General features: G+C 31.9%; 1 protein-coding gene across 1 annotated transcript in view; it reads left to right on the top strand.

Moving 5' to 3' along the window:
* Positions 1-17,565, top strand: part of LOC121122948 (glycine receptor subunit alpha-3-like) — a 72,281-nt gene that overhangs the window by 46,358 nt on the left and 8,358 nt on the right. Inside the window, exons 5-6 of the mRNA XM_071890688.1 lie at positions 1,413-1,563; positions 10,981-11,156. Coding sequence (XP_071746789.1) covers positions 1,413-1,563; positions 10,981-11,156 — 327 coding nt within the window. The remainder of the gene's footprint in view (positions 1-1,412; positions 1,564-10,980; positions 11,157-17,565) is intronic.

The raw sequence follows: 17,565 nt of genomic DNA, 5'->3' as shown, positions 1-17,565 counted from the left end.
TCGACAAAGTTCTCGGACAAGGTCTCCTACTTCAGGCCTACAGCAGCATTCAGTGCATTTTCAGATTGGTAGGGGATCCGTCCAACGTTCCTTTCAATGTCACCTTAGATACCATAGTCGAAAGGTTTGAGATCAGGGAAGGATGGGGGTCACATTTTGCTCACCCAGAATTCGGCCAGGTGTTTCACTTGAACCTCTGGACCTCCATGGTATTGGTAAGTAGCTGACGATGACGATGGACGTTGCCCAATAGTTTCATTGACCTCATACCGGATCACAGTCTGGACTACGGTCCTTGGGTGAGCTCCCAAAATCATATCGATAGTTGAGAATTGTACTTGGGCATGAGCAAGATCGATGATCTTCTTTTGATCTGCCTTTTCCAAGTTTAATATTAGAAAAGAGCAAAAACCAATAAATAAAAGTTATTCTCCCTCTCTTTAACCACTTGATTCTTAAACTTCAACGAATAATATGATAGGATTACCATTCTAAAGCTGTGTAAAAAAAGTGGTTGTTAAAGACTATCATACTGCTATGTATTATCGGGTTTTTCTTTTTAGTTACTATTAAGATTTTAAAGAAAATTTTATATAAATGTACAAAAGCTTTTTTGATTGTTTATCTCTTGGGTAGATAAAGTTCAAAATACAATGCACCTAGTCTCGTACGCATAGGAATCCTTGATTATTTGGCGATCCTTGTGATTACAGATCTTAAATTATTTTACAGTAATAATTTAAAATAATAAGATTGAGCCTTTTTTCTTCAATTTTTTGAAAAACAATAAAAGGTTTTTTGATAATTCATTTGGTTCGTTTTATTATTTTTTTAGAAATTAAATTTTTTTATTGTAGTTAATTACCTTTTTTTCATTTTTGTAAACTTTTTGGATACTATTTCCTCAACGGGGTCGATATTTAGTTAAACGGTTTGGTGATTTTTTTAAGTAAGTATTTGTTCTAGAGTTTTTAATCTATCAAAAAAGTGGATGGAAAGAGCCTTTCCTTCGATGCAAGACTCTTTTGAAATCAGTCCTTTTTCTGAAATAGGTATATGGTATATTTTTTTATATCGGGCTTTTTCGATTTTTTTTTATGGTCACTACAAAAATAATCGAAAATTTCCAGTGACATCCTTTGTTTCTTACTAAGATACTCCATGGGAGAAAACCCCCACAACCCTTGTCACAAAACCCCTGGCAGGGATCACCAAACTTTTTTTACATAAGGTAATATGAATCAAAGAATAACAAGAACGGGACTGATAATTCTTGATTTAATGTTTATCTACGAGTATATGTTGTGCAAGTCATAAACTTCATTTGGATTTTTAATGTTCTGTCAAATCAAAAATGACAATTCCTTCTCTAAACGTGTTTTTATACTACTTTTTTTATTATTAATTCTTAGGTCGGAAGTTTCAACTTTGATAATAGGAAAATGGTATTCGACTCCTACCTTTTGCCAAGGATGCCTAATCATACAAAGTCAATATTAGACTATGATGTCCTTATTCGGCATTTAGAACCCAAGGATACGTTTTTCGTTCCAGCTGAAACCGGTAGGTCATTCATTTATTCCTTTATTTGGATCATTAAACTTAATACTCTAAATATCAATGATAATGATAGCTGTGAGTCAATAACACAAATTGAGTTATTAAATAAATATAGAATTGAATTGAAAAACCTTTACTTCTTCAAAAAAAAAAAAAAATAAAAGAGAGAGAGTGCAAGTTTTATGCAGGTATATAGTTTTTTTTCTGAATAGTGTAAATAGACAAAGAGCAAATAATGGCGCCAAAATAAACAACAATAAGTAATAAACAAAATGGCAAAACAAAGACCAAGTGATTTGCCCAGATGTGTAGGCTTAGCGATAACGTTTTTATCCGGTAGGGTTATCGAGTATCCTTGTATATTACTCTATAACTGAATTTGCAATCTAAGTAAATGCATTCTTCAAACTGAATTATATTGTGAAATCTTCTAAATTGATGAAATTGTTATATGTACGTCATGAGGGAAAAATGACAGAACGGAATATGTAGTGACATTGTCTATTCTATCATAAAAAGCGACATCTTTCGTAGGGAAATATATGTTTCGATAAATTTTTTTAATCTTTAGAATAGACATATGTAGTGATGTAAATTGTGTGTATTTTTTAGCCGCCCCGTTTTTTTTTTTTGGTAATCAGATAAATGAATTTAATTTTCCCTAAGCAGTTGTCATTATTATTTAATTCCTGAGTAGTGAACTTCCTTTCCTATATAGATTCAATTATATTCAAAACCTGATTGAACATTCGTATGTGCTCATAAAGAACGTCGAGTAACCTTGATGCTTTGTTGTGGAAACTGCAAGTCCTTTTTGGACTCAGAGTCGAATTGGGAATCGACATCAGAGTCATTCTTACCATTGTCCTTGTTTAGTTCCTTCTTCAACTCCTCTCTTGACACAGCTGATTGTAACTGATCAACACCAAAACATTCTCCAAATTGTCAAGGCTACCATGTTGTTTTTTGGTTGCTCATTTTTTTTTAACAAAGGCCATTATCACGAACAAGACATACAAAACATTATCTAAATTAAAAAGAAACCAAAATTGTCAACAATCTTTACAGCATATGTTGTGTTTTTTAAAAATTTATGAGAGAAATTATTAGAAATTCCCTCCGTATCTAGAAATGGTATTGACAGGAGTTACTCCGAGTCCAACCAGGACAACTCTGCAACCAATCCTCAGTGTTACTTTTCGTCTCTCACGTACTTACTGTATACTTATAACTTTTATGTTTTCTCTCCAAGAATATAAGATAACAGCATTGCTTAGTACCTAAAACATAATTGTATGTAGGGACTATAAATATCTTCCATTATAGTATTATTTTCATTTATGGACATACTATAAAAAAATATTTTATCTTTTCATTTATGGATTTTTGGCGAGTCTTCTACGAAAAATTACGTCTTAGAGTAGCAGGCATCTTTATATTACAGAATCATGTTCTTTTTATTCAAAGAATGCTGTATGAAGTACAGCATTTAATTTTGAGAAAAAAAATGTCTTAAACAAATATATTCTTATCCGGATTTCATAATAATATTGATGTTCACCATATTTTTACCGTCCGTGTAAAAATATATTGATCTCATCATGAAAGAATACCAAAGAGGCATATAAATGTTGGACCATAGGATGGGCTTTGTCTTCTTTTGAAATTTATTAATCCTATTTTTAAAGAAAATAAGTACGTATCTGTTTTGCTAATGCACTAAAATATTGGGCAATGAAAAGGGAGAGAAGGATTCCAGCTCTTAGATATCACTTATCATTCAAAAGAAAAACTTAATAATATTTTTCAAAGTAATTGTAGAAAGTCTTATTTTTAATATATATATATATAAACTTTGAAAACATTTATGTATTTAATTAAAGAAGTTTTATCGATAAGGATCCCTTCTAAACCTAGGAACAAAAATCAAGATTTAAAAAAAAATTATAGGAAAAATAATACTATCGATGGGTGTCAAAACCATATAAATTATGATTTACATACCCATGTTCCATATAGAAAGCAACACATATTTAAATTAAAATAAGTTTAAAAAGTGGGTTTGTTTTAGCTTACCCAGAAAAACTTCATGGGTTCCACCTCTATGTAAAAGTTTTTTAAGCTCCTAGAATAGAACCTTGAGATATTAAGAGGACCTATTTCTGTCCTCGAAAGGTACAGGGAACTCCCTCTGAAATTGGTAGATGAATATTGAATTTTATTCTGCATATTGAAAAATGCGTTTATTTTTCTCAGATGAGAAGACATTTTATAAGGATCTGGTCATAAATCGGTATAATAATGCTTTAATAATAACCCAAATGAAATTTGTCACATATCCAAAAAAACAACAAAAAAACACTCAGCATTAGTGTTTATGAGAGCTGGGTGGTTCTGTATCAAAAGCGTTTCTCCGTACTCTGTATCGATATGGAACACAAAATATGGTACGGATATACCGTACGGACTAAATGGTAATTAAGTCCGTATCAAATCTACAAATATTGCATTTTATATATTAAATTATATTTCTTTCAATCTGTATTTGTTTAATCTCTCGAAACCTCCAATATAAAAGAAGTTATGGGGCATAAGTTTTTCAGAGCTTCAGTATATGATTTTTGTTTTAGTAAAAAGCTGAGCAGCTCCACGACCCAAGTTGACTCACGACACTTCACTGAAAAAAGTGAGGGTTGAGTCCTTTAGGTGAACCGACTATCTGAAAAAAAGGATACAGGGAGCAGATATACACTATGCGGAATGACTATCAGAAAAAACGATACGGAGGTACAGATAACGAACTCTTGGTATGGAGATAAAGATACGGAATAGAAAAATGGTACTCTGCTTAGCTCTGGGAATTATACTAGGTATTGTAGTATCAACTGGGCACAAAGTGCTACTACCAATCTTGTTTTAATAGGGTGACGAATTAACAGCATCGGCCTACTTGGCGATCTTATAAAAAAATTACTCCATTTTTTACCAAATATCTATGCAGTCTGGAAATACAAATTGGGTGCTCCAGTAGGCCTGAGCTTTTGTTCATACTGTCAAAGTTGTTCAAGAGTGGATAGTAAGAATATTAACTTTTGCCCGAAATAAATTTATCTACCGGAGAGCCGACCTCAATTCATTGAACAACTTTATATGGTAGCGAATAAAGTCCAAAGCTTACTGCATACGCCATTACCATGCTCGAAAAATGGATAAACTTGAAAAAAGGCCATATTTCAAAAGTTTAAATCTTTGTATCGTTTTTATGACTAATAGGTTTAGTGACTGTTAAAGTTCTGTCTTTGTATGTTTGATAATATAAGAAGTTCTTCCTCTATAAAATAAAACATATATCATAATCAAATCCTCAGACATCACAGCCTCTCCTGGAGGTAATCTTATTAATGACACTATTTATTTTACGAATATATTTAGATAAACAGGTAACTGGGTTTAACTTTCTCAAAATGAATTAGAAATTAACTACACATCTGGTAATGATGTGTTTAAATTATTTTTAAAAGCCAACATAAATACAGAGTGCGTACGGTAAACAGTCCGGTTAAATTGTGAATATTTGATAAAAAAATAATATAATGTCTCGTAAATCTGTTTTATATGCTGTATTTAAAAATAATACAGCCTAGTTTTCGAATATTTGAACAACATCAGACGGAAAATGAAAGATCCCTCAAGAAAAATCCAAAAATCAAAGTTTTCTTACATTCAAAATATTTTGCTAGGATTTTTGAGTTACACAATATCCCCAAAAAGCTGGATGAGTAACTAAAAGTGCCCAATGAACTTGTAGACACAAAAAGGAAGTAAAATGCAAACTTTATAAGTAACCTGGAAGTCAAGATCAATAATAATCATACATGAAAATTATACTTATTGACTTGTAAGTTTAAACAAAATTAACCCAAAATTAACGTGGTCACCCTCAATTTGAAAAATGTTCTAGAGAAGAGCAGCTTAGCTGTCATGCTGTTCAATTAAATTAGCTGCGAGCAACTATGAGATGAAGGAAACAACCACCCCTCCGTATCAAGCAATGATGTAGGCAGGAATTACTCAGATGTAAATCTGCAATTCTACTCTGAGTCCAAGAAGGACGTACTCTCAGAACTCTTAATCAAAATATCAATTAAACTCTTAGTTTTCCCCAAATTTGTTATTACTTTATGCCTACACTTGGGTAATACTCAGTGTTGCCTGGACGTACGAACGACAAGGTCGGCGAACATACACACATATCCTCAATTCTACTCCAAGGCGAAGGACTTACATTTATAACTCATCAGCGTTACTCTCCGTCATTCATGGGATGTGAACGGAAGATTCACCCCCTAAATTTCACCATCATATGTATATATATTATAGCATAAACGTATCCTTAAAATGTATCTTCCTTCACTTGAAGTCCTTTTTAATTCATATTTTTCCATAGAGTAAGTTGAAAGGAGGGAATTTTAATTCAATTTGGATGTATAACATTCATATTAGAAGAATGTTGTTTCTATTCGAACCGTTTTTTTACCGGTGCACTTTAACTGAGAGAAAATAGGAAGAAGAACACAAACAAATAAATTTGAATAAACACAGTCTGTGTCGCAACTTCAACTTTTGGGTATTTTGTGACTCCTCCTCTGGGTAAAATTTCCATAAAACCTATGTGGGAGACAAAGGCCTTCTCCCTCTCGAAGTAGTTCAAACACGATTAGGTTCCCTTGGTTTGTTTATTTCTGACCTTTTCTCCCTTCCCGAAAGCCCTTAGCAACAGTGAACTAATTGGCGATGTGATAAGACTTCATCCAATGATGCTTTATTTTTTTACATTGTTTGTATTTCTTTTTCCTCATCCGAAATACAACGGTGATAAAAAAAGTCGGTTAGAACTCATTATAAAAAGGTGCAACCTTCATGTTTGATATTTTCAATTTGAAACATATTAAAATTGAATTAAATGCACCTCATTTTCGCTAATAAATGCAAAAATGCATTACAAATGACTTTTTATGAAGGGAACCCCAATTTAACCTTACATTATTTGTGAGAAAATATATTTTTGCCGTAATATACATATAAGGGCAAAACTTCCCAAGGCGAAAATTCATGGGTGAAACATCCTAAAAACTGTATGAGCAAACGTATTTGTGGTTACACTTTATGGTTAATAGAGATTAAATGTTTTCTCTTCAGGAATTGAAAGAATAATGGAAGCAGAATTAGAAAGATATACTGACAAATATTGAGGTAGCTACTAGAAAAAGCTTCCAGTTGAGTATTATTTTCATATAGGATACTGATCCTACATCAGCATGATGAGACTTGCCACTGACCTTAATATGAATGAGATCATAATAAGAAAAGCTGATCATCCAAGTATTGAATTCCTTAAGGTTGAGAATACCAAGAAATGATCAAATATCCTGAAGACACTATCATTGAGGCTTATGCAAGGCTTAGACTCAGAAACAAGGCTGTGCTCCAGAATAGTTTTGAGGTTATATACCGGGGGGGGTGTCCATTGAAATCTGAACCCTTACTAATTCAATAACTAAAGAAGGTTGACTAATTGAACTGCATATTCCAATATATTAAATAATAAACAACTAGTAACAAAACCTACCTCGCTACCTTCCATTTGCACTCTCCTTGACTGTCGACCTCGGAGGAAAAGGCAGAATGACTGGTACTACAGCTTTCGAGACATTGATAAATCAATGAGGACACTTCGTACCCCTACAAGACACTGCCTCTGTCATGTCCTTGGGCTCTGTGGCCTCTGACGTTTTAAGGTAACCCCTCTGGTGATGGTTCCCAGTCGTGTACAGACTAATGGGGTCCGACTATGTGACATCCTTAGATGAGAACCTTTTGCCGGGGGTGCAGGCAAACTATCATGATGGAAATATATTTTTCTGGCAGGATGGTGCGCCTTCACACACCTCAAAAAAGGCATGGGAATAGTTTGGGCACAACAATACCTTCTTGTCCAAACACTTTTGCCCCTCCCCCATGCAGCCTTAATGTCAGCCCCTCGGCTGCACCTTTTTTGTGCATGCCGAGGTGAAGGACTCCAGTGACCGTCATTCAAACAACGAGGCTCTGAAAGACACTGTCAGCCATAAGTTGGACACCATGACAAAGAACTACACCTGCAACGGGTGGGTCACCACCGGGAAAGTAATCATTGCTGCTAAAGACGACTACATTAATTATTCAAAGAGCTCAGATACGCATCTATTTATAGTATTAATTTTGTTGAAATTCTATTGTTAATTAATAAAATATATCTTGTTGAAGTTTAAAAATCATATTGTTCAGATTTTAATGGACCACCTGGTATAATAAATTTGCTTTAAAATAATTATCGATTTCATACTATGAGAGATTTTATTATGGCATCTTTATTAAATACAAAGTTATAAGGCCTTTAAAATTTAGAATATCAGGCACTATATTTTTATGCACGTTATTATAGTACTTTTATAGATTTGTAGTGATATATGGACACGGCTTTCTGTTAGAAATCGTGGAGATATAAATATGTGACCCGTCAACAAAAGCAATCTAAAATTATTTTACTTATAATTGAGTGTGGACCACGTATGTACTCTTTGACAAATTATCGTCATTTTTTATAAATAAATAATTCTTATTAACCCTATGGATGTGTCGCAAATTGCTTTCAATGTAGTAAACATTGATCGTCACAATAAACGAATAAGAATTTGCCTGATTTTATTTGCAAGGTAACATAGAACCATTATAATGCTCTTAAATCAAATAATTTTTTAACAATATCTAAAAATTTTGGGTTTCTTTTCTCATTTTAATAGTTTGAATAACAGGGCTTTAATTAATTTAAATATGTCTATAAAATATTTGGTTGTTTTTATATATGAAGTATAAAATATTATTTGGATCTTTTTATTTTCTCAATATTTGTTCAAGATTGTTTTTATGTTGGTACACGACATATGAATTAACAATATCCAGCTTCAGGAGGAGGGAAAAAATAGAATATATATTCTGATTTCCCAAGATATTTCTTCATTTTTCCTCCTTTAAATTACTTCCATTTTGCATGTATGAAGTAAGTTAATCATGTCAAAAATGAGTTTGTAAATGGGGGAAAACTGAATACCATTGCCATTACTTACAGCTGTGTATGATGTATAAGCTTTAATATTCTCAACACATATGGACACATTTGCTTGGAATGCTTCATATATACACCTGTAGAGCTTAACTTTTTAAGAAACCCATTTTTTAAAATGAAAATGTATATATTTTCAGTTAAATGGTTAGAAGTACTTTTTCTTGTCACTTACATGGAGTAAAAGCGATATTCAGTGCTCAAAATTTCCGGATTTTGCCGGCATATATGATGATTAAATTATGTCATGCTTTTTGTGGGGAAATATTCATCCAAACGTTTCACTGAGTATCTAAAATATTGGCAAATTTCAATACTATTGCATTTCCAGAGGCAGAATACAGATTCGATGTTGTGATGATTTTGGTGAACAATTATTTAGATATCAGCAACGCTAATGTCTCAAAGATGACAGAAATCAACAGGAGAAAACTAGCGGTGTTGAGAAAGGCCCTGGTGGAGACCGAGGACCAAAGTTTTTTGGCCTCCTACCCCCACCTGCGCCTTATCTGAACCCGATGGATTATTTTGTCTGAAACTATCTGTACTCAATGGTCAACAGAGGTTATCACACCACCATGAAGTCCATCATCGATTCCATAGTTATGGAATACAATAATTCAGATTGGTCGCTCTCCGAAGTTTAGGATGAGAATTGAATACTTTATGGAGTCCAACGAAGGCTTCATTAAGTAAAATATATATCTTATCTACTGCTCAGATTTTTTTTTCTATAAATCTAAAAAATGATCCTTTTATGTTAACTTAAACAGGTCGAAAGCCCTTAATTTCGTAGGTATACCCTCTTTAACAGTTATTAATTACAGAAAGACATGAAAGATAGGAGGCGATTGCAAGATTTTCTAGACGCAGAACAACAATATTTCATTTATAGTTCTTAAACAAAAACAATCACATAAGGAAAAGACTATATGAAACTTCTGAAAGATTATTTATTCATTTAAATAATTATTAATGCTATATAATGACTTTTGTTGAGTAAATTGTTATTTTTTTTCATTTTTTAAAATTTTGAAACTTCAAAGGCTGTGCACAACCCTCTGATCTTCATCAATCAATATCGCTCTAAATAAATATTTTTTTACTATAAGGAAAGTTTTTATATTTTTATAATTTTTATAGTATACTCCCCAAACATTTCGAAAAAATTTATTGAAGAGCCAGTGTAATAAATAATCAATTTATTCTATAATTGTCTTCAGCTGCAATCTCCGGAGACTAGTTTCTTTGGCGAAAGAGTCAATGAACAGCTCCTACAGCCCATGTATTAAGTTGTTTTTTTTCCTTTTTAAAAACATGCCGATTTGACTTTTCCATCCCCAAGATTTTTAAGTGGTCCCTTAAATTTAAAGACAAATATCACAAACATCGAATTCCATACTATGTGAAAATCATTCAGGAGGTTTATTTGAAGGGAAGTGTACCGCCATGGATTCGATTGGGCTCCTTAAACAACGATGATAACTTCTTTTATATATTAGATTGTCTGCTCATACCTCCTTGAAATTACAATCCCTCTCAAAAAATGAATAAAAGCTCTTTTTGAACAAGAGCAGTTGACTGTTTTCTTCGTCAGATCTGAATCCCCTGGATGTTTGCATGTGAGAAATGGTTGAGGGGAAGGTCAATCAAATTCCCAGAACCAACAAAGACAATCTCATGAATCATAGTAAGTCTTTCTTGAGAGAAAATCCAAGAAGGATTTGCGTGGTCACATGTCAAGTGAAAAAAAAAGCGTTGAACCAACGTTTTTGATATCCATGCAGGCCTTTTTGAATAACCTTTTGATACTTTCTTTTGTATTTATTATTAAAATTTGTCAATCGGCTCATTCAGATTTTAAAAAACCACCCTGTACATTTGCTGCTTGTCAAGAAAATGGCATACGAATATTATTGGTATTAAAAAGTTATTTTTTCTTTAACTCTCAAAATGCATTTTTTTGTGTTGTTATTGGTTGATAAGTGTCAAGAAAATAAATGTAAAATCTATAAATATATAATTTAATTTTCAATCACAAAGAAAAAGGAGGGAAAAAAACTCGTGGACAAATGTTGGTTGATAAAAGAAAGGCGTATGAAAAAAAAAAAAAAAAAAAAACCCAACAGATAGTTAATTTAACAACTTTCTTCTACTTTTTTTTCCTTTTTTCTTTTTCGAATCTATGGACAAAATCATTTTTACATTACATTCCAAAAAATATAACAATCTTTAGCATATTTTTTTTTTCATTCCAGGTAATTACTCAGTGACGGGTTTTGAATTGATTTTAACGAGAAGGATGTCCCACTATATGATCACCTACTATTTACCCAGTTCTCTCTTTGTCGTTGTGAGTTGGACGTCTTTTCTAATACCCAGTGAGGATATCCAAGGACGCATGGCACTCCTAGTCACACTTTTTCTCGTTTTGGTAAGGTATTGGTCATCGTGAATAAAAATTGCAGTTCATTTAATAAAATCTTCTAGTTGGATTTATAATCTATATTAATAAAGCAACGTTTGTCTGTGGATGCCTCATTTTTAAGTGTGTGCTTAATATTTGAGGACTGTGAGACTACTTGATCTAAGAAACATCAATTTATAATTTTGTAAATCCAGTGTGTTTTTTTAGCTGGGTGGTTAATTTGTAATTGGTAGTACAAAGAAGGAATCTTATTTTCGTTAAGGGTTGTCATTATTATCTCATTCCTGAGTAGTAAATTTATTTTTCTATTATACTAAATAATATTAAAAACCTGATTGCGTATTTGTATGTGCTCATAAAAGACGGAGGGTAACCCTGAGGATGTATTGGAGAGTAATAACAGTAAGTCCTTGTTGGACTCAGAGTAGAATTGGGGATCGACATCAGAGTAATTCTAGCAATTGTTTTTGGTTAAACCTTTTTCTCCTTCCTCCCTTACAAAAGCTGATTGTAGCTGGTCCAATGATGAGTCATGAGCATTATTCTTTTTCCTCTTAAAAAATATTCTTCAAATTGAAAGATTTACAATGTTGATTTTCACTTTCTTTTTTTTAACATGCCCACTCTAAACGGCAATGTAGCAACGAGCGTGATTAGCTGAAGCTCAGCGCAACATATTAAAAATAAAATAAAGGGAGAGTACATATGTATATTATTAAAGCAAATTTTGTCCATGTCTTTGACTTTTGATCGACGCTTACTAACTCCAAGCAATGCTGATTACCCCCGCTAATACATTAATACATATACGATAAATATGGATCAATTATCACAAACCTAGATTGTTAGAATGGACTTTGTCTGTTTGTGGACGTATAATATCTCCAAGCAATGCCTGGTACTCTTGTTAGTAGCTAGAAAAGTAAGGGAACTTGTAGTTGCATAATATGAGGCGAATATAAATAAATCATGGATGTATACTTGAGTCCAATAACTTTTAATTGTATTAATCGATTAATTACAACATAGTCAAACTAATATCTGGGGCGTTTGCAGGATTATATATTTTTTTTGCTGTTGTGGGGTGGGAGATTTGGCTTTTGCATTTTTTTAAATTCCAAAATCCATAGTTATTAACAAAAACTTATTTTTTTTAGAAAAAATTTCAAATGTTAAATCTGTAGAAAAAATTACCAAAAACCATATTTATTTACAGAAAATTTCAAAAATCTACAGTTATTCACAAAAAATTTAATTTTTGGTATGTAAATTTCAAAAACTAAATTGGAAATTTTAAATTTTTTGAAAGGAAGTTTCAAAAATCCATAGCTCTTCACAAATTTGAAAAATTGAATTTTAAATATTAAACTTTTTGGAAAGAAATTTAAAAAATCCATAGCTATTCAAATAAAAACGAAATTAAGTTTCAACTTTTTTATCTTTTTGGAAAAAAAAATCCAATATTAAATTTTCTTGTAAAAAGCAAAAGTTATCTTCTTTTTTTTTCTTACATCATATTCACAGCCCACCCCTTGGCACGCCCCTGCATAGATCTGCCTTCTTATATATACTTTATATACTTACATTGCTTAGTGCTTAATTTGTATTAGATACATTTTTTGTTTATAATTCTTTGGAAATAAACCATGCCCCTGTTTATACGGATTGAATCTTGTGTTTCTTTCCTTCATCTCATACCCACTGACAACTATTCTAATAAAACGTCATTACAGTTAAGCTACTCTCCTTTCAAAAACTCATCTAATTGTGACCATGTTCATTTTCGGTTTTCTATTTTCCTACATTCCAAAAATCCATACAATTTACAGACCTTACTATGCTATAAATATAATTCTATTTGTGCTTAATGTGAATCCAGGAGAGGATGTCAATTAAGAGGTGACATATTTTTTTTCATAGTAGGGAGGAAATGAGTATAAGAATAGACATTTCTTACAAATACTGATGTGCATTGTACAAAGAAGTTTTAATAGGAAACGTAAGGAACTCAATGAAATAAAAAGTAAAAGGTTTTAAAAAAAAATATTCAACCAATCTGACATTTTTTTTTTTTTTTGCTTTAATATTCAACTAGAAGGGGTTTGCTATTCATAACAGTTGTGGCTTCCCGAACAAAGTTCAATATATCAAGAGAGCTTGAGAAATATATTAAAGCTATAGATGTTTTAACATTTCCTCTAAAAACAAAAAATCCCTAAAATTAGTTTATTATGAGTCAAATTCTTTCCAACACAGTGAGAATACTCTTCATTTAACCCTACGTTAGTGAAGATCATTTTATAGCACGGTTAGTAAACTGGGTTAAAAAATAAACCCCAAAAATGAAACTTATTTAATTACATGATAAATACCGTTGATCGATTATAATTGTTATGTCAAATAAATTTTATATCACTTTTTCAACAATTCCATCCACTTTGCACTGGTTCATATCAATTTTTGTGAGTAAACTTTGAACCGAAAACATTTTTGTCAAACGGACATTTTGCCGAAGGACCATTTGGGGCATTTGGTCGAAAAATTATTTTAAATCTATTGATATATACGATTGTATATTTTAATTCAATTTAAAATGATATAATTTTAATAGGTATTGTTCATCATATGCTATATATGTCATATAGATAAATTATTAAGTGTTCCTTGATTCTTTGTTCTTTGAGTAATTTCGTTGGACTACATTATTATCGTGTCCAATTTCTTTTCAATTTATATTGTGTTCCGGTGATAAAATTATTGGTTGATAAAGAAACTTGACATGAAATACCACATTCAATATCCCCAGCCCTCAAGTTGAACAGGTGAAGTGCTGGGCCCCAAAGCAGTTTAAACTTAACCACCACCACGTTTCAAAGAATATATTACACCACAAGTTGAGCAGATGAACCCCTAGGCCTGAGGTAGGTTAAATTCTTCACCCGCAGATTCACTGAGAATCCATAAATCCTTCTAATATACAAAAGTACACCCATGCCCTCAGGTTGTACAAGTGAAATGCTGGACATTAATTTTGTTCAAATTTTACCACTGTCGCATTTCTAAGCATCAATGACCTTTTCTAATATACTATGACACAAGTCCAATTCTAAGGGATGGATTGTACACAAACAGTTGGCAAGGGTGCATCATAGAATATTAGAAGAGATCCTCAGTGCTTGGCAACGTGGTGGCGGTAAAGTTTCAAGGGCCTTTTGGCCCATCACTTTCCTGAGCAACTTGATGTGTCGGGTATATATTGGATATTAGAAGGGTTCTTTGATGCTTAGGGAAGCCGAAGGACTTAACCTGCCTCGGGCATAGTGCATCAATGTACACAACCAGTGGGCAAGGATGTATTTGAAGGGGTCCTTGTTGCTTAGAAACACGAAGGCGGTAGACATAAACACAACACTACTGTGTTTTATTTAAAAAATGATCCTTAATGAATATAAAAATGTTATCCTGCAATAGAACACATATTATATGTCAGGTTGAGCTGGAGTAGCTATTTTTTTTTCAAAAAAATATAGTATCAAAATGACACCCCGAAATCAAAAACTATCACACCTGGCTTTCAGAATCTGTTGATAATAAAACATTAAAGGCAAGGAACCATAGTCGTTAACTTTACAATTTCTAAATTGGTCCAAAACATGATTTTAAATCACCAACAAAATGGTTCTTCCAATTTGTTGAAGCTTCTGGTCGCCATATGAGTATTTTTTTCCCCGCATATTATGATTTTATCTTGTAGATATCACTCTCAGTTCTCAGAACTGATATAAAATCTCCCATGTGGGGTATTATACAAATTCAAAACAAAACAAAACAAATGATACTAAATGTGCACATTTAGTATCCTTTATTCGTTTGTTATTGCATTATCAATTAAGAATGTCATCTAAATGCGTAAAAAGGCATATTACACGCCATGTTAAATGATTGATATTTAGGGAAAGTAGAAAGCACTAAGCCAAGGATGCCTTTATGGCGGTTTGTGTGACATGTTGGAGAAAAGCTAGCTTGAGGACTTTCTCAGAGGAGCAAATGCTCAAGCTCAACGATTTCGTTTTTAATGCCTACATGGAGCATCTTCGATCTGCAATTCCTACCTTTTCTTTCTGAAGAAATGGGCTGAGCAGGGAAGTTGTACCTCAAAGCCACAAAAATTGAAACTGCTTTTAAGTTACTTGAGGTTATAGATTACTTAAAAAACTTTTCATCCCCGCAAGGGCCCAAAGTTTTTCAGCTTTGGGTGTCATTTTGATGTGATATTTGTTTGCAAAACTATGCTGCTCTAGCTGATTGTGATGCATGGTATATCAACAATAACTATTTATTATACTATATTTAAATTGAATTAAAATATGCATCGTAGCTATCAATAAAATTTAATATAATTTGTCTGTCAATTGTCCCAAATAGTCCTTTGCCGATTTGTCCTTTTGTCATATTGTCCTTCAGTGAAGAGTCTGTTCAAAAAATTGTCCTTCGGCAAAATGGCATTTGGCAAATTGTCCTTCGCAAAAAATGTTTTCGTCCAATTGTCCTAAAACTATCAATTTTAAATGCTAAAATTACTTGTAAATATATAACACATAATAAATCCTTATTTCAAAATAGTGTTAACAAAATTAGTTTTGGCTTTCAACTAGATCAAATTTTTTTTTATAGTAAACACATTAATTTTTTTTTATACAAAATTCTATGAAATAATACTAATTAAATTTGTTTTGATGAAGTTCCTTGTTTTAAATAAAATAATATCTGCCATTGTACGCCTTAGTCATTTCATATAAAAGAAGAATAAATCAAAAAGGAAAATAAAGGAAGGAAGTTTATGAAAAACTATTAATTAAACTCACGAACCCTCGATTAAAATGACGAGATTGACAAATAAATCCTAAAATGAATAAAATATAGTTTCAAAATTTTTTTGAAGCATTTGTATAAATTTCGAGTTATGTAATACCCCCTTCACTAATGAAAAATTAATAGTTGGGAATTATTCACAAAATAGCAACAGCTAATTTGAGTTCCACTAAACAAGGTTGAACTACACTGTAAAGGAACAATAAATGTTAAAACCGAGAGAAGCCCGATTTTTTTTGTTTTGTTTGATAATTTAGTTTGAAAAATTAATTGTTTGTTTCTTATACCTAAATATTTAATTTTTTTCTTTTTACTTAATACCCAAAAGTTGGAACTTTGACTTTACTTGAACTTGAGTCCATATTTTAAAGATTAGCGACTTCACGTGATCTTACAATCAAAAATTTGAGACTTGATTTGGACTCAAACACTAAAACTGGAGTCTTTCCTGGATTTCAGAACAGTTTTTAACAAAGTCCCTCACAATTTTTTCTAAGAGATATAGTAGTCTTCAATCTTTAAAGCCCCATATACATTGGAATTATAAATGCTTAGTAAACTTCACGGAAGTCATTCTATTTTTTGACTTAATATACTCGAGAGCTCAAACTGGAATCGATGAAAATACTCAAAGACTTGAATTTGTGAGTAAAGACAATGACACGACTTCAACTTGATGTATTAGGTTTTTTTTTAAATCTCTGATTCATAATAACCGTTGATATTAGAGTATTTTATGTCCTGATAAATTATTTTTGAGCGGGATCCTCTGAAACATATTTTTAGATTACGGGATACCAGGAAATCTTGGGATCCAATTACAAAATAATAAATAATATGATTTTTTAATACTATTTTTAATATTTATGAAGAAAGTAACAAAGGATTAACCGGTGTTACTGTAGACAAGGAGGGAGAGGGAAATCACATTAACAATGGTCAATATTGTTCCTTCTTAATGTTTAGATCCCTTTGGTGTAGTCTAGCATTTTAATATATATATATATATATAGTTTTCAATTGAAAACGAAAATTGTATTATAATCTTCTAATAACATACCAACATATATGGAGTAAAAAAAATACTATGTTGTAATTTTAGAGCCTAAATTTTTTTGTTTGTACAAACTGCATCGTTTTGTGACATTTCTATTGGAAAATTGAAAATTGAGGTTTGATTAAAAAAATTGAAAAATTATACGGAAAATGAATGATATTTCAGTTAAACTTAATATTTTTATGAGTCAAATTCATATGTAAACGATTTTTTGATTTATAACTCAACCCCTTATCTCATCTCCTTGCATAAAAAGCAGAAAAAGGCCCCCTTGAATGACTCCCCCCAAAAAAAAAAAAAAAAATCGGCATCCCCGTTTTTGACGCACCAGATTAAAAAAAGACACCTATGTAAAATTTCAGCCTACTATGTATGTCTAATAATGTGGGCCCCTATATAAGACACACAACCTCTATTTTATATATGTACATACACATAATTCATTTTAATCGAGTCAAAAGATGTTCATAGCGCAAATAGACGATT

This window comes from Lepeophtheirus salmonis, chromosome 8 (assembly GCF_016086655.4).
Source record: "Lepeophtheirus salmonis chromosome 8, UVic_Lsal_1.4, whole genome shotgun sequence".
In the NCBI taxonomy this organism is placed as follows: Eukaryota; Metazoa; Arthropoda; class Copepoda; order Siphonostomatoida; family Caligidae; genus Lepeophtheirus; species Lepeophtheirus salmonis.
The sequence above is the reverse complement of the archived record's forward strand: the minus strand, read 5'-3'. Positions and strand labels throughout refer to the sequence as shown.